The sequence below is a fragment of the Drosophila melanogaster genome, chromosome X, assembly GCF_000001215.4.
Source record: "Drosophila melanogaster chromosome X".
NCBI classification, from domain to species: Eukaryota; Metazoa; Arthropoda; class Insecta; order Diptera; family Drosophilidae; genus Drosophila; species Drosophila melanogaster.
In genome coordinates this window covers 10481986-10505585 of record NC_004354.4, presented here as the reverse complement: position 1 = coordinate 10505585, position 23600 = coordinate 10481986, and the positions used below count along the sequence as shown (strand labels likewise).

Sequence of the window (23600 nt, the reverse complement as noted above, 5' to 3'; positions counted from 1 at the left end):
GGACAAAAACGCATAAATAAGGCGGCACAAAATGCCAGCAGATTAGGTTGGGAGGGCTTATGTCGGTGGCTCTAGGGTGGCTCCATAGCAGAAAGAGCCAAACTCTGGGCTCCAAGTCGACACGACTTGGTCTCTGACAAGTAAATTCAATTTTCTATGCAAATTAGACTGGTAAAGAACAACTTTTTGTTTTTACCATACAAAAATAGAATGAAAGTCCAACTAGTTGTGCCCTGAAATTAAGTTAAATACTCGGGCAAACAATATTTAATACCATCCCCACGTAAACTAAACTTAAGATCTTTATTTTGTTATTAACTCTCTGGCATCATAAATTCTAAATCAATTCAAATGTACTTATGGGTGTCTAGAAAATCTTAAAATACATTTCCAGAAATGACAGTCGCAGCAGCAAAATGAATATCAACGATATGCAAATGTAAAATGTGTTGAAAGGACCAAAAGTGAAGCTACCGGCATTATAAGCGCCCTCTCTTTCTCCACTCATCTAGCCCTCTCTTTCGCACACATCGCGCTGCGTTGCGATGGTTTCACTTTGCATTTCCATGCCCAGCTCTCTCAAAGCGCTCTCGCATTACCAATTTCAATAAAATATGAGATTTTTATTATGTGCTGCTGCTCGTTCACTCTGCCGCCTTCTAAGCCATTCATTCCATTGCTGGGGACTACCATGTCTAATGAGCAGCGAATGGCAGGATAATGGCAGGTCCAGTTTTGCTGTCTTGCCTTGGCATAATTTTGTTATTTTATGCAAGTTTTTTTCTTGTCCCCGCCGGCTGAACTGTTTGCTCGGACCACAGAAACCGCCGACACTCATTAGACGGCGCCCCTGGGGCTTCAAAACTGGGGTCGAATGTTATGGTAAGGGGTGTGAAAGCTGGGGGTAGTGGCCATGGAGGGGGGGGATGGGTATCATTATGCCAATGCGTATACAGTTTCACTGGCCTCGCTTTTTTGGCTGGGAATTTGAATAGGACCCCGCAAAGTAGGCAACCAATTTAACATTTGGGGCATATTAAGTATACGCCGCGTTAACAATTTATGAATTAAAAATGTACTGCATGGATTGTAGGGTCGAAACTTTATTTGTACATATTATTTTATATTTTAATAATTATGAATTGAAGTACATGTGGATTTGAAAACCATCATAAGTAGGGAGAAATTCTCGAGTTCGAAACTTATTTCCTTTTTAGAGATAACTGCCTCTTGCAACTTAAGTTACTGTCTGCCTTCCCTCGAAGCTTTCTACTTTAATTGAATAAATTTCTCCGGTCATCCGGGAGCTTTGAAGCAGCCTAATCCACCGCTCAAGTAGCACATCTAATCCGGCCAATGCACATTGCATTCAGGGGGGGGGGGGGGGGTAATTGCACTTCCATTACCATTCCTTCGTCCTTTAAGTGCTGCCCCTTTTAGATGAGCTCATTGGCCATCTGGCACGACACCAGGACAGGAATCTCGGGTCCAGATACGGATTCAGATCCCAGTTCCCTGGTTGCTGCACTCCATTCCACTCGGCTGCAGTTGGCTTGGCAGCCTTTCCAATCCATTTCGTCGTTATCCATGACCATTAAGCAGTCAAGATTTGTTGTCAAGCATTTTGATGGCGTCATGATTGATAGACAGCTGGACAGGAAGGGGGGAAACTTGAAGGGACAGGGAAAGTGGGCAGTGCCATGTAGTTGCTGCTGGGCATAACATTTGTGGCATGATTTCATGATTATAGACTAGACTTGGCGCTTGAACGAGTCCAACGACTCGACGACGAGTTTATTTGCGGGCCAAAACTTGATTACGCCGACCAGAAAGCAGACATCCTGCGATGGCACTGAGCAAATCTTGGCGAAATAAACTCATAAGTTTATAATAAAGTATTTGTATTTTTTCAATGAAATAAACTAACTAAATGTGGTAAAAAGCCACATAGTACATTTTTTTGACCGCATTTTTTTTTTGCTAAACAACATAATCAACATATTTGGGACCATTTTCTTCGGAAAAACTCCCAGTTGATTTCATCGCTTTATTCCGAGTTAATATAAAGTATGTTATTTGGCAACGTGCTGAGTATATTTCTCCGTGTTTTGGCACTTGGCAACGGCTGCACTTTCGATTCCGATGGCCAAAACCACAAACAGGCAGGGCGAAATCGAAAGATTGGGATGGAGGGCAGACAGGCAGCAGCTGCGACACGTTGCGCATTGTGATCTGGCCAAAAAAGGGGTGACTTGGCCATGGATGAAGATGGTGATTGAGCCCAATGAAATTGGAGGCGGAGTGGCCTGGGCACTGCGGACATTTCGAGAGGAGAAATGCAGCCCCGAAGGCACGCGACGAGAAATGGAAACCGGAAATGTTGTTACCTCCCAGGAGAAAGGGGCATTGGGCATCGTATACCGGAAATGGGTGCAAATGCGACGAATCGTTATTTTCGAGAGAGAGAGAGAGATAGAGTGTGTGTGTGTGTGTGTGTGTACTGTGTTGTGTCTGATTTGCAACGCCGCAGGGAATCCAGGGAAACGCTATTGGAATGGGCTTTGGTGTTTTGAAAGCGTGTGGGTGGGGTGGCCAGAGTTGACTCAATTCGGTGGGGCAGGAGGTGCGAACATTCGTTGCCATGTGCTGCCCAATGCACAATAATTTACATGCAATTAAATGCGAAATAAATGCAAAGAGATAAATGATTACCGACAGAATGGGATAACAGCTGGGATTTGGAAAGAGGACACAACGTACGGCAAATAGAAAGTGAAATTGGTTAGGGAATCGAGGGAAATATAGATGGATTTGATTTAATTGATGACATAAACCACATAAAATAGCAGATGCAACATGAATCGATTATGCAACTATTTTAACTGTCAATTAATTGTAATAGAAATTACCAAGCATTATATAAGGTGGGCAATAATGCAAGTTTAATGTTTCCCTTATATAAAATTTAATTAGACTGTGTGGGATATTGAATTCTCTTCCTTAAACAAACAATTTGATATCCCGTACTTAATGGTCAATAAAAACGTTTAAATTTACGACATTTCTGGCCCAAACCACAAGGACACTCACATAGATCCTTGTGTAATTGAAAATGCAGTGGCTGCAAACACGGAAATGAAACTGTTAACTGTCTTTTGCGGTTGGCGAGCAGAACAAATCGAAAACCAAACCAAACCGCATCCATCAGTCTGTTGGCAAGTGGAAAAGTGCAAGTGAAATGCAATTTGCGGGGAAGAGTTGAAGCCTAACGATGCATCCACCGTATTCAGACCAAAAATAATCACACCCTTTCCTTAGATCCTTTTGGGAGATTACACTTGGACAAAATAGAGGCGACTTTCGAACTGTCCAATTTATTCATTTTTTTAACTTTTAGTTCTACTAGGGATATGCAAGTCTATCTAGGAGTATCAGCATTCTTTTAAGGACATTGCATTGTTTTTTTTTTCTTTTAAGATTATACACTTGCAGTTGCCCATTTCGCCAACACTTTGTTGCCACACTTTTTTTTTGTGAGTCAATGAACTAGAGTGTGCATTTCTAGGCCTTCCTTGTTGCGCCAGACGATGGCTAAAAGCCTGCAAAGAGCCATGGCCAGCTAGCGAAATGTAAATGTTGTTGGAAATGGGAAATGCAAGTGCAGCGAGGAAATGGAACTGGAAATGGCTGACGAAGAGCCATTGTGACAGGTGTACAACACACAGGTGAATGTGTATGTATATGTGCGACTACTTACGAGCACATCCACCTGTCTGGTTTGCACCTTCAACTAATGCATCACTTTAAAGTGCACTATATATCTACATACATATGTACATGCGTCTATATTCAGCGTATCATTTAACATTTTACATACGGTCGTACATATATAACTGATCTGATCTGTCGTCAATTGCAAATGCCGTTACGCCCTTTTATTGTTCGCCACCCAAATGAAATTTGTCAATTCAAGCCAATAAAATGCAGGCACTGCCGAGACACACACGATGGTACAGTGCGATACAAAAGTGTATGCTCTTTTTTAAATATATATATATATTTTTTAATACAAAAAAAATGTCTTTCTTCATATGCAGTTTTCCAATCTTGAAATTGAAAAGCTAAACTCATTTCTTATGACTTTTAATTATAATGCCTATTGTTTTAATTTCCAAAGTTCTTAAAACTCCGGAACGCATCGTATTCATCTTTTACAGCCCGCATCCTTGGCAACCTTTGTGCATTATCTTCCGACTCTCCTTGCAATGGCTTTCCTTTTTCCTTGCCGTCTTGGATTTTTATTAAGTTTTCCTTTTGTCCACTTTTGGTTGGCTTTCAGCCTGTTAAGGAACTTTTACGCTCGTTTGTGTCGTCTGTGTTTCCTATAAATTGCATTTCCTTGATGGTCAAGCACGATGGCCACGCCCCCATTGTGCGACCGCCTTATTAAATCAGTATAAAATGTTTGACCCTCGCCCCATATACCTTTTTCGGTTTTTTTTTTCTCTCCTTGGATGATAGCATCAAAAGCAGATGTAGTAGCTGAAAAGTATGCTTTAAAATGATGCAACCTCACCCCCAAACGAATGAAAAACCACCCGATTCATGAGTTTTTATCATCTTCTTTCAACTGCTTATTGAAAAATTGTGCGCAACTCGCACAGAAATCATAAACAACGCCACAGGGTGCACAAATTCCCCCCGAATTTTCCATCCCCCCCACCACGCAGTTGGCATTTATTGAAATCTGAAGAAGAAAAATTATATAACTATATACATACGTATTATATATGTAGTATGCGTCGGTGTGTGTACATATATAATTGCATGCTTTTAGGGTTGCTGCGATGAAATTGAAAAGCAAATACAACAATGCCAGCAAAGAAGACAGACGGGGAGAATCTGTAAATCGCAGAAAGTGAATCTTTGTAGACTGAGTGAAAACACTTAAGAACATACAGCCCTCTCCCTTCTCGAATTTGTTGTCGCTTTTTAATTCCTCTTGAATTTCTGGTAGTCAGGTGGAGGAGATGGAAGTGGAGCTCAGAACTTTATAAAATTGATTGGAGAAAGATTATGAATGGAAATTATAATAAAATTGCGTTTGAAAGAATTATAAAAAAGGGAGCAATTTTAAAATGCAGGGTAACGAAAGTGCTGTGGGCATAAGCACTGGACTAATATAATATTTTTCTTTAAAACGGCAGATTTTGATGGCTTCTTACAGACTTTTTGAAGAAATACAAGATGTAGGCATTTATTAGTTCTATAAGTACGAGTTCTTTTAGAATTCGATTCCATGAAGTGTATGCCTTTAAGTTAAACGCTCATTATGAAAGTTTTCAATGGCGATTAGCAGGGCTGAATTTTGGCCCTGGTCTTGGCCAGACTTGACCAGGTTTTGGCGACTAAAGAGGCATTACCCATTTACCATTCAACGCGATTTGTCGCAGCGTCTGCAAAGTTTTTGCCGACAACAAGAAGTGGCAAGGCATGGGAAAAATAACGAGAACCAGTGGAGAAAAAGCATTGTTGCAAGAATGGAAAGAAAGGCGGGAGGGCGAAGTAGGGTACGATTTATCATCCATAAGTGGGAATTCATGGGCGAATTGTGAACGCAACATTTAACGCGCAGTCACAGGGAAAAGACTCACTTAAGGACTTAAACCACCTCGAAAGAAATGAAAAGATAACACTGAATATTTTTGATCTATAGCCTGTGGGTTGGCAGTGAAATCTTATGGTTGATATATGTGCTTTCAGGCAATGTGCAACCAAAGTTTTGTTAAAAACTTTGCCTTAAAATGGAAACTTAAATCCTCGAATGCAAAGAAATGAATGTCGGTGTTTTAAATTAATAAATGATTTAAAAAACAGTAAAACCATTAAGACTCATTGCTAATCTGTGCATTTTATTTTTAATTGCAGACCTTCATAGTGCGTGGTTCTAGCCAGCCGAATACAATGGCCGTTTCGGTGAGATTGCCCCAGGATACAGGACCCTACATCGAGCATTATCTCATCCAGTCGCACGATAATGTCCTAAGTTTGGAGAGCTCGAGATTCACATTCGGATCGATACCTTCGCTAATTGCCCACTATGCCCAATGTTGCGATGAGTTGCCGGTGCAGCTGATGTTGCCACGTGTCCTGCGCGAGGCGAACAATCGAAAGAAGCTGAGTTCGCTGGCCCTGTTGGGTCAGGAGTTCTGGAGCTATGTGAGCAGTCCGGCTCTCTTGGGTCCATTAACGCCATCGGTGGCTCCGTCAAAGGATCAGCAATTGCTTGATGCAAAATCGCCGCTCTCACTAACGGAAACCAGTGGTCTTGGCACTGCCACCTTCTTTAGCGATACTGTGTCGAAGCCACCGCCCACTGGAGCACCGCCACTGCCGGGTGGTGGTCTCTTCAGTCCCACCGGAAGTGGTCAATTGCTGGGCTTCTTTAGCCAGGCGGGCACTCCATCCGATACGACAAATTCGAGCCTTAGCTCCTTCACCACCAGCGGAGGTCAACATATGCAGCTGCTGAGTCCGAATTCTGTAGATTCGGTAATACTCACCATGTCGCCAGTGGACAATCCTGGGCATTATTTGCCCGGTTCGACGGGTGCTCCCATGGCACCTTTATGCCCATCGGTTGTGGATCAACAGCTGAGCACCTTTAAAGTGGCCCAAACTGCGCCGGAAGTAGATCAAGTGCGTCCACAGAGACCGAAGCCACCAAATACGTTGAATCTCAAGCCGCCGGCACCACCACTGCGCTGGTCAAAGCCCCATTCTCCGGATCAGAATGGAAGTGCCAATGGCAATTTTACGGTAACCACCACGGTTACCTTCTCGATGGAGAACGGAGGTGGCGGCGGTAGTGGACCGACGGTTGGTAATGGTAATGGAAAATTCGTGGAGGTTACTACGCCGGCGGCCAGTAATCCCTTTAATGCCCTACTCAACGGCCAGGCGAGCACTTTTCAGACATTCGCCAAGCGATTGTCGCCGGAGGGCGAGTGTAAGGACACGCTGTCCTCGCAGGGATCCTCTTCTAACGATAGTCGCTGGCCGCCGCCGGCCCGCAAGTTGCTCACCTCACCAATGACACCGCTAACGCCCAGTGGCGGCAGCAGCAGCAGCGGCGGCAAATCCCGAAAGTCGCGAGCGGGCAAGGAGTCGCAGCACTACAAGGAGTCGGACATCCTCGAGAGCCCGCCGATGCAGTACTGCGCCAGTGCGCTAAGCGACAAGATCAGCGACTACGAGGACGTCTGGTCGCACGATCCCAGCGATCGGGCCAGCCTGCTGACCAGTTTCCGCCCGGCATTGGACACGGTGGGCGGTGTGATGAACCGACGGCCAGATCTGCTGGCCGAGACTCGTACGTTTTTTATTCGCTTCGATTGTGTTTTCTTGTTTAAATATTCATTTGTTCCGTCCTCTTTTCAGCGAGCACTCCAACACCGACGCAGCAATCTCACCTTACGCCCTGCGAGGAGGAAACCACTGCCACACCCAACGAATCCTCCAGTCAATCTCTGCTTCAGTTCTCCGGCGATGTGCCAGCTCGCTCTCGAGCCGGCCTGCTCTTGCCAAATCTTTCGGGACAGGTGCCCCCTGTGGCCATGACTAAATCCATGACGGCGGCGGAGGACGATGGTGGCGATACCACGCCCACGGCCGAAGGACAAGCCAACGGAGCCAGTCGCAGCAAGCAAGGCAGTCCGTTTTATGCGGAACCAGCGGATGCACTGCGTCAGGCGGGCCTGACCAGCGCAGCCACGGCCATCTTGCGTCGCCAGCATCGCAGTCAAATGTTACACGCCAGCCAAAGACACTCGGAACCACTTAAAGCGGGCTTCGGAGGATCCGGCAATGGTGCAATGCTGCAGCCCAGCGATCTGGAGAAGTTAGCTGGCAGCCTGGACGAACTAAAGCCCAAACCGAAGGTTTCCCAGCAGCAACAGCAGTCCCAACAACAACAGCAGCCCACCAAGCGGGCACGCAATCGCATCGATCACTGGCAATTGGACAGCAGTTGGGAGTTTATGGCCAAGCAGGATACGGGCAGTCATGCTGGCGGGGATTACGATACGGCAGCAATCGATTGGCAGGAGAAGGAAAATTCGCTGGGCCGCGATAGCCGTGCAGATGGGCAGGGAAAGAAACGAACGTTGACCATTCATCAGATCATTGCCAATCGATTGCCCGACCTCAATCTGCCAGAGCTGGTACGTTGCTCAACGCCCCCGCAAACGGCCGCACTGCAGCCGCATGTCCTGGGACAGGATAAGGCGGGAGTCGGGTGCGATGGTAGCCAAAAGTCATTCCAGAGCCAGATCGGTTGCCGGCTCTCCTCCTACGACAACGTCTTCTGCCAGAACTCGTTCGGAGGCATTGATTCGGCGCAGTCCGACGATGGCACCATTTTCTCGGAGCCCTGGGATTCTTCCCAATGGGACACCTTCCTGCCCCACGATGGTAAGCAATATATATATATATATACCAGTTATATTCCCAATTATTTTTATATTGATTCTCTTTTAGACGCCACCATCAATTCGGACACCATTCATCTGTCCAAGTGCCGACCCGCTCTCTCAGAGGACGACACTATTGTCGAGGAACTACAAAGCACCAAAGACGGCAGCAATGGCAGCTGCAACCAGGACACACTCAAGGCGAACAGGAATGGTGCTGGACACCACAAGCTCAACAATGGCAATGGCAATGGCAAGGCCAACAATCGACCTAAAGTGGCCACAATTCTGCGGAACCCCAGCATGCGGGATCGTGAAGTCTTATGTGAGTAGTTATTGCATTCTTTTGGGTTGTAATCAAGCAGGAAAATAATGAGTATATAAGCAAATATAAGTGTAAAATGGTTATCAGTCATAAATCGAAGTTCTCTAAGAGCGAATTCAATTGATAGAGCATTGAAATCGTGTCAATTGTTCGCCAGCACCTGCCAGCACATCGCCTTCAGAAGTCGTCTCGTGTGCTTGGGAAGTGGAGTAATGATGATGATGGCGCTGATGATGATGATGATGATGATGATGATGATGGGGATCACGCTCAATTGCAATCTGTTATTATTATTGTTGCATCATACGCGTTCATGTGCCCCATGGTCATATGCTTATCAGCGGCACATCGTCATCGATTGACGGAACGATTGAGTGCACGGAACTTAAAGATCTGGAACCAAAGCCAATGAATCAATCAGAATCGAACTCGAATGACTTTGTTATTACAGCAAATGATTTTGATTTGTTTTGCTTAAAAAGTAGTTTACAAATAAGATTACTTTGAAACACAAATATTATGAGTAATAACAACAAAAATAACTACATATAGTGATAGCCAGTAAATTCGAAATGAAAGCATCTTTAGTTTGTTTGCAGAAATCATCAAAAAAATAATAGAATTATATTAATCCAATTGGGAACTATATTTGTATATTTATCAGTGAGAATGTGTTAGCTTTTGAGGTTGACTTTTATAGTGCTGATAAAACTATATGTAATATAAGAAAACAGAGCATATTCGCTTCTAACTGTGCAGATCTGTGCTTCAAAATGGCTTAGGTCTGACATACGATGTCGTCTGCGGGCGGTTCAAACTGGATTGCAGCGACATCGGCTGAAAGCGGCGTATAGCCTATAGCCTATCTGGAAAAAAAAAGGAACACTGCTCCGCTGCCTCCGCCAGATGACTACAAAGCCTTGCCGAAACTTATCTGCTGCACAACAGCCTTCCAGTCGAACCCAATTCCGATCCCAGCTAATCCCGCCCCTTTCCTTATCCGCTGGTCCAGTGATTTCTGCGTCGCAGTTGACAACTAAATACCATTTAAGATATGTATGCCCGCAAGGCAGCCGAGAGTGAGAGTGATTTACTGGGGAAATAGTATCTAAGTTCTTGGAAGTAATTAGTTTTCAAAATCGAATATTACAAGAGATATACAAATTGTTCGGAACTGAATATATACCCTGAACTGCTTCACAAAGCTGAGATTAAAACCAAAATGCCCCCATCGCAAGTGTATAGCACTGATCATCATTTTTTTTTTTCCAACTTGATTGCGGGGGAGGGTGGGTTGGTGTTGGTATTCCAGAGAAAGACTTTGGAATGTAAACCGACGTAGCGACGCCGGCAGCGTTTTTATCAGCGAGCGCAAATTTCACCGCGCAGAGTTTAGGAGACTCTGAATGGGATGCGTAATTAATAGATGATGAGCAAACTTTGATGAACGCCAAGCACAAACACTATGGTGTATGTTTGCAGATTGGAATCGGATTCTATATCTCGACCTAGACAGTCTATTTTTGGGTCAGTGTAAGCAAAGACAAACATGACACCAACGACCAGTCCAGTCAGCCAGACAACAAAGACCATCATGATGCTGATGAAAGCCAAACAAACGCGTTGCTATTTTAGAAACGCACCCGAATGCAATCGATGCTAAAACGCATTCGATGAGATATGTTTTTGGTTTTGAATTTGGTCCAGCCCAATTCACACGTGCTCATTTTTCGCTGCCTGCCAACGGATTTGTTTGTCCGCGGGCATTGTAAAAGTTAATGGGGGGTGGCGGGGTGTATTCTAGACTGTACGGATTGATAAGCTAGCCAAATCTCTTGAGGGAAATCTTTATCCCAAACTCAATGCGCTTGGAGACGAGAGATTCGCGTGGAAGCTAAACAGGTAGAGTTGGGTTCAGTGCACCCTTTCTGCCAAGGTTGAGTTCTAGCGATCTGAACTTTGGACGAGGAAGATCGATTGGCGAAAAACCCTCAACCCCAACCTGAAAACCTCCATTTACCGACCGGAGGTTTTTCCGAATTGCGCATCAGACCCAAGTCGCAGGCTAATGCTGATGCAATCCAGGCAATCCATTGCGTTAGAACCCGGACGGAGTCGCGGTTCCAGTTTCAAGCTAGCCAGCGTGTCTATTGATAAGACCGTTGGCAGATAGAGGACTAGAATAGAAGAGCACATCAAGCAATTCCTTCAAGGACATGTTCAGGTTTCAGCTGGAAAACTAAAAGGTCATAGCTATATAGCTGTTGACGTTATATTGTCAATATGAAGCTTATAGTTAATTGAGGCCCCAGGCAATAAGGAATGAAGAAAAAAAAAAGAACTTACATTTCGAATGGATATAGCTAAGCAAGAAGGTCTTAATCGAAATATTCGAAAAACATATACTACTCAAATAGAAAGCACTATACATCATTAAATAATCTTTGCAATGATGGGTAAATTACTGTGATATATCGAAGCCACAGGGTTTACAGACCTGATTGTTTATATGAGTAATGTGATGGGGGGGGGGGCTCTAAAAATGCTTTTCACATGGCACTCAAATGCGAACATCTGGGTTTTGTTTTGCAATGGGGTTTCCGACTCGTTCAGCGATACACAAAGGGACCACAATGAATCAGCTCGCGAAGGCGATAACTTGCGAGCGATTCCTACAGGTAGTGGCTTGGATGGACCAATGTCCAATTACATTACGCTGGGATTGGGCTACCTGTGGGTAGTGGGTGGAATACCAATCGAAGCCAGCGGATTGAGTCATTGGCTTGCGCAACTGTACCTGGTTGGCGAGGGAAAAGCCGGAAATTCCCGGGATTCCTGTGGTTGTACACCACCCAAAAAAGGATACGCACTACCTGCTTTCGAAGCTGCTGACCTGCTTTGGGTGGAAAAGGTCATGCAAATGAGGCCGCCACTGATCGAGTTGACACATTTAGCGACGCCGCCGTCGCTATCTTTGTTTTTGCGGACTGCGACGTCGACGGCGGAGATGCCGTCGCCGTCTTATAAACTAATGCGTATGAAGTTCAGAATTAGTTTTGCATTGGCCGCGTTTAGAGCAGCAGCCTGCGAGAGCGAGCATCGAATCGAAACTTATTTCGTTGAGCAAAAAATTCTCGAGACGAAGATCCAACGATCGTCGGAGGAGAGTGAGAGTTGGACGCGACCGCCATCGCTTATCAATTAGCCGCAGCGTGTGCCGATGAGAAACCTGCGTTTCCGCCAATTCGTTTTAGCTGGCAAGAATCGCTACCGGATATACCATGAGTTGGTTCAGAAGATCGTCGCGTGCACCGTCCGTGAGCCGCCCGCATTCACCCGCATCACTCAACCAGCCGCATCAGAATCCGACAGATCAGCAGCATCAGCGCGATATGTCCAAGTCGCTAAGCTGGCTGGATGAGCGATGCATTGAACGGCAGGAGCCGGAGGAGTTCTTTCACGATCCTGACCATGTGCGACACTACAAGGAGGAAGCACAGTTCCTGAGCATCATGTCCGAATGGGAGATCATCGAGCATCCGCCGCAGTCCAATTACTTTTCGGCGGACTTTGAAGAGGAGCTACTGCAGCAACGAACACAGCTGCCAATCAGTTCATTAGAGGATATCAATCACAGGGATACTACGGATATGGTTAAGGATAAAGAGTCAAAGGCTGAAGCCAAATCGAAACCTAAACGCAAACGAAAATTCCTGGAACTGCTGTTCGTGGACAACATACAGACTGGAATTGCCCTGCCCCAGGACGAGAATGAAAGCCCACAGCGGGCTCCATCTTCGCCAACAGCGGTGCTATGCAAAAAGTCCAGAAAGTCCAATAGTACCAACAGTATTGCCATCCCATCCACCATTGTGGCTACATGTCCGCAACAGGTGCTCAAAGACTGCCGCATCAATCGGAAACAACTGAAGACTGAGGCCCTGGCCAGCTCCATTATGGGTGCCATCGGGAAATGTCCCGCCGGGGAGGATTCCATGCCGGGGCCACTTATCAACGAGCCGGATCAGTGCCATCCTGGTGAGCAGAACACCTGTGACCACTACGACATCAAACAGTTCTTTCACTTGGACGAACAGGGCAACATTCTACTGAACATGGCGCACATTGTCGAATGCCAAGCACTGGGCCTGTGCCTTCAATCCCAGAGTCGTCGTCTCTATCGACGCTATCGACGTGGCTGTGAATGTGCCGACGAGGACTTTTGCCAGAGCCGTGGTTGCTGTCGCATCCTGCGTCGTTTGCTCCGACTGCTGTGTGAATTAATAGCTGGTAAGGGGAGGGTTCTCCAATTGCTAAAGAAACTTTAGGATCTTTGATACTAGGGAGTCTCACTGATAATCGTCTCTATGTGAACCCATGCTATCTAGATAGTTTCTACAAATATTTACCCTTACTATATATCTGTTAGCTAATCTCTATCTCTTTTATTCTTGCAGGTCACCCCCGCAACAAGATGAGCATTCAGAGCAGCGGACCCGGTGATTCTTTGAGGGCATACACCCTTCAATTGGCCCAGGATCCCAGCTCGACGTTTGCCCGCAACATTGAGAACTTTATTTGCTGCACCAAGGAGTCCCGGGAGGCGGCGCCACAAGTGGTGATGCGAAATATGCGCCAGTTCATGAGCGGCATGAAGAACTATCTGGTGAAGCATGGCGAGGGCAAGTTCCATGCGGAACTAGAGACGGCGAGGGCGCGACTCAAGTCGGATGAGTTCCTCAACCTGGACGCCATGCTGGAGACGGTGATGCACCAGTTGGTGGTGCTGCCGTTGCGGGAGCACCTCTATGGCATTTTCGTCGATCACTATCAGCGCAGCGAGGATATCCAATTGTTGGCGCAAAATGTACGCTACGCCTGCGAACGGGAGGCTGCCGACTTTGGCATCAGGCCCACGGTAACGCCGCCATCACAGGCTGCCCTGCGGCTCATCGCTAATCTGCTGTGGCGCCTCCAGGAGGCCGAATTGCCGCTCGACAAGTTGGAGCTCTTCCTGTGCGTCATCTCGACCGTATTTGATGCCACCGGCTGTCCGCGTGGCCAGCAGCTGGGCGCCGATGACTTCCTGCCCGTACTGGTCTATGTGGTGGCCAAGTGCGGATTTGTGGGCGCCGAGATCGAAGCGGAATTCATGTGGGGCCTCCTCCAGCCGACACTGCTTAATGGGGAGCCGGGCTACTACCTGACCGCCCTCTGCAGCGCTGTCCAGGTGCTCAAGACCTTCATGGCGTCCGAGGGGGAAAGCGGCAGCGGATCCCTGGACGTAAGTAGCAATCACAAATGAGCTGAGTTTCCTTACTAAGTACCTTGAATCTAGACTTCATACATAGGATAATAGATAATGCATTGGTTGCTAATAACCCACATAAAATATACATTGACTATTGGATTTTGTATTTAATTAATAGTACATATTAAAACAATAAATATAATTTTCATACATCAGTATTAATAGTTCAAGCAGTTCAGTAGTTCATAGCAGTTCAACTCGCGATCTAGAATATTTTACTCAAAAAGGAAAAGTTAGATTTGATCTTGTGGTATGAAAATATGGAAAACTTAGCTCACGCTCTAAAACCCCAATAGTTGTGCAGTGACTAACAATATACCTCTGCTTTTAGTGGCGCTCCAGCTGCCTTCCAGCCTGCTCCAGCGTGCTGCGCGTGATCATACCGGACGAGTGCAACGGATCCCTACAAACGAGGACACTTCCGGTGCGACCACACACCACCACCCGTGAAGTGTGCCGCATCATTGCGCACAAGGCGCGCATCACAAATCCGCAGGACTATGCGCTCTTTAAGCTGGTCGATGGCGAGGAGACGCTGCTGACGGACGCAGAGTGTCCGCAGGATGCCCGATTGGCGGCCAAGGGAAAGCATTGCATGCTGGCCTACAAGCGGATCGATGCCAAGATCGCCTGGCCGACCGCCCAGCTGGCAGGACACTGAATCATCAGCTCGGGGATGCACCCGATGCAAATATACGACATACCGCCCCGCCCGCTCTGCCCTTCTTGCTCACTAACCAAGCATATTTGATTAATAATTTATTATTATTACATTAAAATATACTTAGTAGCCTGTAAGTAAAGCTAATTAATGCTAATTAGAAAACATCTAATGTGTACTAAACATCAGTATTGAGTTAAGTGTGTTTTTTTTTCCTGACCCACGGGTCAAGCCCCCTTTTTTTTTGCTAATAAATGTACTATGCGAATACATATACACATATATACGATATATAAACTTTTAGCAAGTAGAGTTGCAATTACTGCACAAAGAAAGCGATGGAGTCATCTAAACGAATCTACACTCTAAACATATATGCAAACACGAGCATGCCATCTGGGGGTATAATCCATTTGGTGTGGATCGTGTGTGCCACCCTGGAGACCAAAAGCACAGTTCAACAATCACAGCAACAATCAATTATTCATTCAATCAAACATTTTAACGATTATGCGTGCATCATCATCATCAAACTACACAAAAGGCATTTAGGTGTGAATGGGTTTCGTGTTTTTTTTTTTTAAGAATCAAAACCATATAATATTGAAGTATAAACAATTAAATTTTAATATTTATGTTCAACTAAACACTGCTATCAACCCTTGAGATATACATAAATACATAAATATTTTTTGTATACTTTGTAAAATATGTGACACGTAATCCAAATAGCAAGCAAATAAATAACCAAAATAAAACAAGGGTCTTTTAATGTATTATTATTAGTGATTGGAGTAACATGGACTGGTGCCACTGGTTCCTCAAAATAGGCCTCTACACTCCCCATTGCTTATATGCAACATACTTTGGGGCTAAGAATTCAAAATAAAGCTTCATTTGTATTATATTTGCAAAAAAGAAAAGCAACAGATGTCCAGAAAACACACATACAGCCAATGATCGCCACGATTCCCGGATTGTTTTTGGTTTTTTTTTTGAGGAATTAGAGAGGTGGGGGCTATCGCCCGGGTTCATGATGGCTTGACTAGCCAAAGAAAAAGTCGAGAGCCATCTGGGGACTTAATTGGCCCCACAGGCTATTCAAATCTCAAATCGAAACAGCGCCGTCTGGACGGATAACGTTATGTCCGGTGATAGATTTCCAAATGCGATTGTCGTCTGAGGACTCGAAATTAAATTGTCAATATATGCGGGTTTATTGTTGCCAAGAATCGATGCTCTCTTCCCAATGGACTCTCCCAGCGAAAATAACCAAATCAAATGGCGCAAATCAATCTGGAATCTGTTCTATAGTAGAACTATCAACGCCACTCTGCTCCTTTGTTTTGATGAAAATTCAAATTCGGTGCGATAAGGTCTACACACTCGCACGGAAGACGATCGACGAACGGACACGGAGTTTTAATTTCGCAACGTGTGCAAAAACGCACCGATAGCACCAACAAGCCAACGTGAGTTTTTTGCCAAAAATAGTTTCCCAGATTTTTTGTCTAAATATATTTAGTATTTTGATCAAAACAACGGAAATAATTACCCAAATATGGAATGTCATACCTCGTTGAGTTTGTTTTTTAAATCCCAATCGATTTGCATTCAAGTTTGGGAATTCTAGGATTTTTCAATTTTTCGCAAATTTTGATGATGTTACCCCTTACAAAAAATGCGAAAATTTGGCCAAAAATTAATTTTACAAAATCCGTTTAAAAGTGATAGGGGTTGTTAGTATTGGTCGTAAGGAGTATAAAATGGTACATCTTTTTGCTCTGCGACCATTTTTAGTCAAGTTATAGCCAAAAAAGCCAACTTGAAAAATGAGTTTTTTGCCAAAATTAGTTCCCCAGTTTTTTGGTGTAAATATATTTAGTATTTTGATCAAAACAACGGAAATAATTACCCAAATATGGAATGTCATACCTCGTTGAGTTTGTTTTTTAAATCCCAATCGATTTGCATTTAATTTTGAGGGAAAAAAAAAACTCGAAAATTTGCCCAAAACATTTATTTTACAAAATAAATTTACCAAAAAAAGTATTTTACTGGATCATCTAAAAAGAGATAGGGATCGCTTGTCTGGGTAATTAATAAAATTGTTAATCTTTTGTCTTTCTGACTGCTTAGTTCAGAAATTAAATCTACGTACATAAATCTACCAAACATTCAACATTCCAATTCTCAATTATCTTCGATCCGATTTAGGCATGTCCTTTCTCCGCGCCGAATTCTTGTGACTCCAATTGGGTTAATAACTTTTGAAAATGGTCTAAGAACTTTTCCTTTGTTTTGCTTTCGTGCAACAATTGTAAATTGATACAGATTGGAGTTTGAGCAAGCCATAAATTTTTGGTTTAATTATAAATAGATAGCAACGATCGCCATCGCTGGCCAGTCGCGATCGCAGCGGCTCTTGATTTTTGATATTTGGAGTGTGCTCTTATCACCGCGACACAGCGACAGCAACAAAAAGCTCCAGTGACGCGATAATAAACAATTATTGCCAGGCCAAATGGTTCCAGAGCCCCAATGGTCCCATCCCCCCTGGCGAAGAAGAAGATTAAGAAGCCAAACATTGGTGCACAGGGAGAAATAGGGATAGTTTTTGCCATAGTTCCAGAAGTACAGTTTCTCTGGAGCTCTATAAGCTTAAAGTTTTCATTTCGAAAGTTCAATTATCTCGTACATAGCTTCCAAAGTCCATTGCTAACCACTCGAATTCTTCAGCATCCTTTCAAACTACCATTTAGCCTTGTTGATCGCGTAACTTTATGATGAAAACATTTTCCCACCATATTTTGTTGATAAACAACACATGCGATCCCATTTTTTTGAAACGTGCAAAAACAAACGACTACCCAGAAGGGGCGGTGCGATGTTTTGATTAGAAGCCTCTAAGTACAGAAAGTCAGGCGGGCAATAAAAACAAAAGATTGACGAGAGTAAATATATATTGATTGCACGGATGAAGTGGGCTGTTCGATAACTTTACGAAAGTCCCATAACCAACTGGTGATTGGTCGATTGGCCTATTCGTTGGCCAAGTGGTAAGGTTGCGAAATGGATTAAGGGCCACAGTCGACGGTGTGCCATAAAATTTGCTCAGCTCCCGGCGCTCGTGTGATCAATCGATTCGATCTTTAAGCGCTGAAACCGCAGTGGCAGTTTCTAGACTTTGTTACCAAGCTATGGTTAATTTGTAAAGTTTGATTGATCCAGTATGTTACTTCATCTTCCTAAAAAAGTATTTTACTTTTCACAAAACTTGATGGCAGTATTTGTATTAGTTTAATAATAGTTTCTATTAAGTTTTTTATGAAAGTTGCCTAGCTGAAATAATTTGTTTGTGAAAATTTAGCCACTTCCTAACATAACCCCATTCAAGTTAAGTCTCATACAATTGTAATAAATACCTAATCACCTTATAAAGTTTATTCAACCATAACATCCGGGTTCCCCGTATATTTTATTCACTCTCAGATAGGAAAACCTCTTAGCAAAGGATCCCACTTGCTTTAATACTATTTATATTGTTGTATTATAATTGCAGCACAAAGTGGAAACCATAAACAAATTCAATAAAATAATTAATGTCAAATAATTGATAATGTCAAAAGTATTTATATGGCTGCCCAGAAGTAAGACGACATCTGTATGGTCTACCCAGTTGTTTCCTCCCACCGATAAGCGCTTGTCCCACCCAAAACGCACTCCAACTGTTTGGGCCACCCACGCGAAATCCGTGTACCTTTGGCCCAGGGTAACAGAACCAGTATTAGTTATATTACACATACTATAGCCAGCCAGAATCAAGAACGTGCTAGTTATCGCATTACGCATACGCCTCGGATGCGGAGGGTGAGCAGGTGCAGTGTCTGCATATCTATTTGTTTTGGCAAAACAATCGGAAATCTTACAGAACATTATACATATGTTGATTATGATATTCAGTAAGTAAGCCTTATTTATTGTTTGCTTCCATTCTTACTGATTACTTTACACTAAAGTGTGTCAAATATCGCTCATCCGTCACGTTGTACATAATATTATGTTTCTTAACATTGCTTCACAGAATAACGAACTTTGTCCCACTGTGCGGTGAGAGCGAGAGAAACCGCCTAGCTGGCGCATTGGCAATCTGAGACCCAACCGAAGATCCAATCGCTTGGAGGTGATATAGTACTCAATATAAAGTCGTACTGTCGGCTTGGCGATCCGAACTGAAAAGCTAGCCGTCGCATAAGCGAAACAAAAACCAAACCACTTGGCATTCGCGCTGGGCGAGCTGAACAGTGCGAGCGTCAAGTGTCGCGACGGTTTTTTATATAAATTAATTCATATTTTCCGCTGACATCCCATACCACACCGCACCACACCACACCACACCATACTATACACATTCACATCTGTTTTTTGTTTTCGTTTGCGTTGCGGTTTTTTTTTGTGTGTGCGCGAGAGCGTTTCGATTTGGATCATCTCGAGATCAGATCAGTTGTAAACAAAGAGATCGTGCGTCCAGTCAATCCAGTGAGCAGCAAGTCACCAGGAGAAGATCAGCCATGGAGGTGTACACGTCGGACAGTTCGGACACGGATTCGCGGGAGCAGAAGACACTGGACTTTGGCCGTATGAGCCTGGACCTGGTCACGCTGGAGGATCACCTGGCCTCGCCGCAGAAGGCTCTGCTCAAGTCCAGTGGCGACATCGAGACCATGCTGCTCAATCACAATCGATTGGTCGGCTTGCCCCGTCTACTGCTGCAGTTCGGCAATCTGAAGATTCTGGATCTCAGCTCGAATGCAATCACCACGCTGCCGGATGCCGTCTGCCAACTGCCGCTGGTCACCCTGATAGCCAAGAATAACCTGCTGACCAATGCCTCGCTGCCCAAATCGCTGCTCACCAAAATGGCCAATGGCAATGGCAACGGCAATGCCACCGGTGGCACCAACTCCACGCTCAAGGAGCTCAATCTGAGTGGCAATCAATTAACCCACTTTCCGGAACAGGTCACCGAGCTGCGCCACCTCAAGTACCTCTATCTGGGCGGTAACAAGATCTCCAGCGTCTCGAAGGATATCTGGAAGATGCAAAGGTATGTATGTGCTAGTCGATCGTTTGTTTGCCCAAGTGTTTTTGTTTGGCTTCGTCTTGAAAAGCAATAATTTGTATCAGCTGACTTTCGGTTTGCTCGTGGGCACATTTATCTGCGTTTCTGATTGATTCAGACAAAGAAAAACAAAACTATAATAGGTAAAGTATGAGACATGATTACAGGGTCGAAGTATATCAAGAAACATATATACAAGATCATTTCAACAATTTCCGTAAGCCCTAAAAATGTATTATTTATAGTTAATTTTTTTTGGCGTATATAATTTAATATATATATATAATATTTTAAACTTGATTACTTTCGATTTGGTTTGCAAAAATGAAGAAAAAAAACGCCGTGAAGGTCAAAAATGAAACTTGAGACTGACAAACAATGGTCAAAACACACGAAAAGGGCGATAAGTTGGAATAAAATTAATAGTATAGATAACGTTAAATGGGCAAATTATTAGATTTATGAGTGCTTTGCAATTATAATTTCATTGGCGGCGACATTTGAATGGAGTGGACTAGGGTATATACTACCTTTATATATATATATATATATATATATGTTTCCAATCTTTTAACTGAATTTGTAATAAATTCCTGGAGCAGCACACATTTCGCCTACAAATATAGTTCCTTTTACCCCAGAACTTTTACATTATCAGTGGAAGCCAATTGTACAAGTCGATGACGCAGAGGCGTCTCTTTGCTTGATTTATTTGGGAGTTGATTGGGTTTTACCCTCTGCCATTCCTTTTCTGCAAGTGTAGTGGATCCCAATCCACTCGTGGAGAAGGGCCGACGACTGCGCGCTGTTGCCATGTATAAAAGCACGGGCACAGACGAGATCGTATTATATAGCTATATAGCCGGGGAGCTGATAACGCCGGTCTGCCACTTGTACGGCAGTTGGGCGCTTTCAACGGGTCGGTGGATTGGTGGTTCGGTGGATTCGGGAATCGGCTGGCAGTGGCGTTGGTGGCGGTGGCGACGTAAAGGCCAAATCTAGCAAAAACACGTACTCGAATCGACCCAACCGATTTGGTCGGCCCATAAAGATACGGCCGTGTATTAATATAATAATAAACAAAGTGCAAAAATGGCACAAATACAACAAAATCGCACAAAAAAAATATCAAAAATCAGTTGAAAAACAATTTAAACCCTTGAGGGTCTCGACCAATTGTTACCCTACTCGAAATTCCATTAAAAAAATTAATAATTAAAATTAAATAATGATCTAAACTATGTTAAATCCTTATACCATATCTGAGCATACCTTTGTTTATGGCTTAATAAGCTTAATAAGCAACTCCACGAGTACCAGGTACATAAATTCAAATTGGCATTAGTTATCGTGGGGCCTGGACTTTGTAATGACGACGAGGGTATTGATTGTTTCGCACCTAAGACCCCATAGGAATGTCAAGAGGACCCTGTGGCCAGTGGTGTGTACAGTAGAGTGTGCCTATGAACCGTGACATAAGCTGTGTGCCTGAGCCCCTCAGCTAAGTGATTCACTTCAAAAGGTGCAAACACTTATGGTACAGGAAATAGTAGAAGTATTAGAAATATTTTCTACTGCTTAAAAATTAATCTGATTCTAATTAAATCAAATCAAATTAGTTTCAAATTTAGATGATTTCGTCCATTTTAAATTAAATCATCGATCGTCGACCTATCAACATTACATTTGACCCGTTTGAAAGTAAAATTGTTTCAACAGCTATGAAATATTACTTAACATCAGTCTAGTTTTAAGCCTTAACACAAATTTAGTTGAATAATTAATATAAATATATATATAATTTTCGGCTACATCCAAGGAGATTTCATTCTCTACCATTGAGTTGAACTTTGGTTTCGAAATTCGCTTGTGTGTATTTGTTTATCTCTACTGAAGTTCATTTGAATATTTTTTCTGCCTAGACTTTCATTTTCTACTATAGGTAACTAAATAAATGGTAGTTGGTGACTGTTTTAAAAGAAAGTATCTGTTACCTAATCAGCGCACCTTTCGTATTGATAGTACAATTGAAATCAGGAATATAAATAAATACATTCCAAGTCTAATATTCCGATATGCTATTATACCCATAGATAACTGAGGTAGCTAACTTCGAGATGCATTTGTATCTTTGCAGTCTGCATGTGCTGTCCCTCGGCGGCAATCTAATCAGCGAAGTTCCCGAGGCGGTGGGTTCCCTTAATCAGCTGCAGGCTCTCGTCCTGTGCGACAATCTGATCGAGATTCTGCCGACCAGCATCGCCCGACTGAAGAACCTCAAGTCGCTGCTGCTGCACAAGAACCGTCTGCGTCATCTTCCCAAGGACATCGTGGCACTGAAGAATCTGACTGAGGTAAGAAGCGATTCCTGTAATAAAAAATATGACTTTCAGAAATAATTAAATGCCATTATCCTTACCGATCCTCATCCGCCGTCTACTCTCTTCATCTACAGCTGAGCCTACGTGACAATCCGCTGGTGGTGCGCTTCGTGCAGGACATGGCGCTGAAGCCACCCACCCTCCTCGAGCTGGCTGGTCGCATGGTGAAGGCCAGTGGCCAGAGACCCGGACCCTATGACATCCCCAGGACACTGGCCGAGTATTTGAACAGCGCCAATTGCTGCGTGAATCCCAACTGCAAGGGCGTCTTCTTCGACAACCGGGTGGAGCACATCAAGTTCGTGGACTTTTGCGGAAAGTACCGTGTACCATTGCTGCAGTACCTCTGCTCCTCCAAGTGCATCGAGCCAGAGCAGCCGGCGGCGCGTGGATCATCCGTTCCGGCGGCGAGCGCCAGCAGCGGATTCATGATGCGCAAGGTGCTGCTGGGCTAGCCGGCATTCCGGCCCGGCCCGGCCCACTCCGGCTCCTGGGGCCATAACCATATATTGTCCGGGAGCGCGAGCGGAGCATCGACCGATCTGGTATCGGATTTGGAGCGGACACAGAGATACGAAATCGATATCGGATTGGGAATCGGAGGCGGAAGCGGTAGCGGAACTTGGGAGCGAAACGGAACGGAAACGAGAGCTTAAGCGGAAATGGTTGGATGGATGGATCCACGCGTTCCGAGGAACCGAGGTGTCCGCCAACCACCGCCGCTCGCCGGGATTCCCATTGGCTTCTTCACACGTTACCAATTTGAACTAGTTTGCTAAGTGATTACACGACCTGTTTGCTTGCTCGCCTTGCGTGCCAATTTCTGTGTTTCTGTTTGCTTGTTACTCACACACCTACACAATCTATACCAAAGAAACTCGACTGGCTTTCACTGGGCAAAAACAAATAGAAAAGGATTCGATTGGCTTGCAAAGCATTCGGCGATTAAAAGCGTCGATATGTCAGATTGCACTAGTCCGACGAACTTATCTAGCCCCATAAATTGAGTTAGTAACCAAAAACATCAGCACAACTGTTAAATATTTCACAAACTATAACTGCAACCACAATCAAATTAACGCCCGATTCTATTCGTTCAAAAGCAAGTCATTTCATTTAAAATGCCAACAAAATGACCCCAATCAGGTATTCCAACAAGTTCCTTTAAATGTCCTTTGTCCTGGAATACCTCAACCTTACACAATTATAATTAAAGCTTTGCTCAATTGCCCAAAATTTATAATAAAAAGTGGACAAAAACCTTTAGCAACATGCTAAGCTATCCCTACAGCGTTTTGGTAAATCCTATTATGCTTTTAAGATATACTG

The 23600-nt window shown here is 44.1% G+C and overlaps 2 protein-coding genes across 15 annotated transcripts in view; both read left to right on the top strand.

Annotated features, from left to right (window-relative positions):
* Positions 1-15517, top strand: part of spri (sprint) — a 95354-nt gene extending 79837 nt beyond the window's left edge. For 6 of the 13 annotated variants that reach the window (NM_001272487.1, NM_001272486.1, NM_001272492.1 and 3 more), the window contains 5 exons: positions 5929-7372; positions 7441-8472; positions 8539-8796; positions 13254-14080; positions 14439-15239. In NM_001272487.1, coding sequence (NP_001259416.1) covers positions 5929-7372; positions 7441-8472; positions 8539-8796; positions 13254-14080; positions 14439-14768 — 3891 coding nt within the window. In that variant the 3' untranslated portion in view covers positions 14769-15239. Of the gene's footprint in view, positions 1-5928; positions 7373-7440; positions 8473-8538; positions 8797-11844; positions 13087-13253; positions 14081-14438 lie in introns of those variants that run through there. The other 7 variants (NM_206678.2, NM_001272489.1, NM_001272484.1 and 4 more) reach the window with 5 other exon arrangements.
* Positions 15518-18380: 2863 nt separating this feature from the next.
* CG32687 (uncharacterized protein) lies at positions 18381-23558 on the top strand. Of its 2 annotated transcripts, NM_001272483.1 has the most exons (4): positions 18381-18730; positions 18853-19875; positions 22028-22244; positions 22346-23558. In NM_001272483.1, exons 2-4 carry the CDS (start codon positions 19340-19342, stop codon positions 22724-22726), a joined length of 1134 nt encoding a protein of 377 aa, NP_001259412.1. In that variant the 5' UTR covers positions 18381-18730; positions 18853-19339; the 3' UTR covers positions 22727-23558. The 2 variants fall into 2 exon arrangements, with proteins under 2 accessions (NP_001259412.1, NP_727428.1); NM_167233.2 differs by lacking the exon at positions 18381-18730 and having other exon boundaries at positions 18954-19875.
* Positions 23559-23600: the final 42 nt, after the last annotated feature.

What these genes read in the sequence shown, in the direction of transcription:
- CG32687 (NM_001272483.1), top strand. Translation starts at nt 19,340, where the DNA reads ATGGAGGTGTACACGTCGGACAGTTCGGACACGGATTCGCGGGAGCAG. An exon ending in GATATCTGGAAGATGCAAAG is followed by an intron (nt 19,876 to 22,027) that starts GTATGTATGTGC and finishes GTATCTTTGCAG; the next exon opens with TCTGCATGTGCTGTCCCTCG. An exon ending in CACTGAAGAATCTGACTGAG is followed by an intron (nt 22,245 to 22,345) that starts GTAAGAAGCGAT and finishes CTTCATCTACAG; the next exon opens with CTGAGCCTACGTGACAATCC.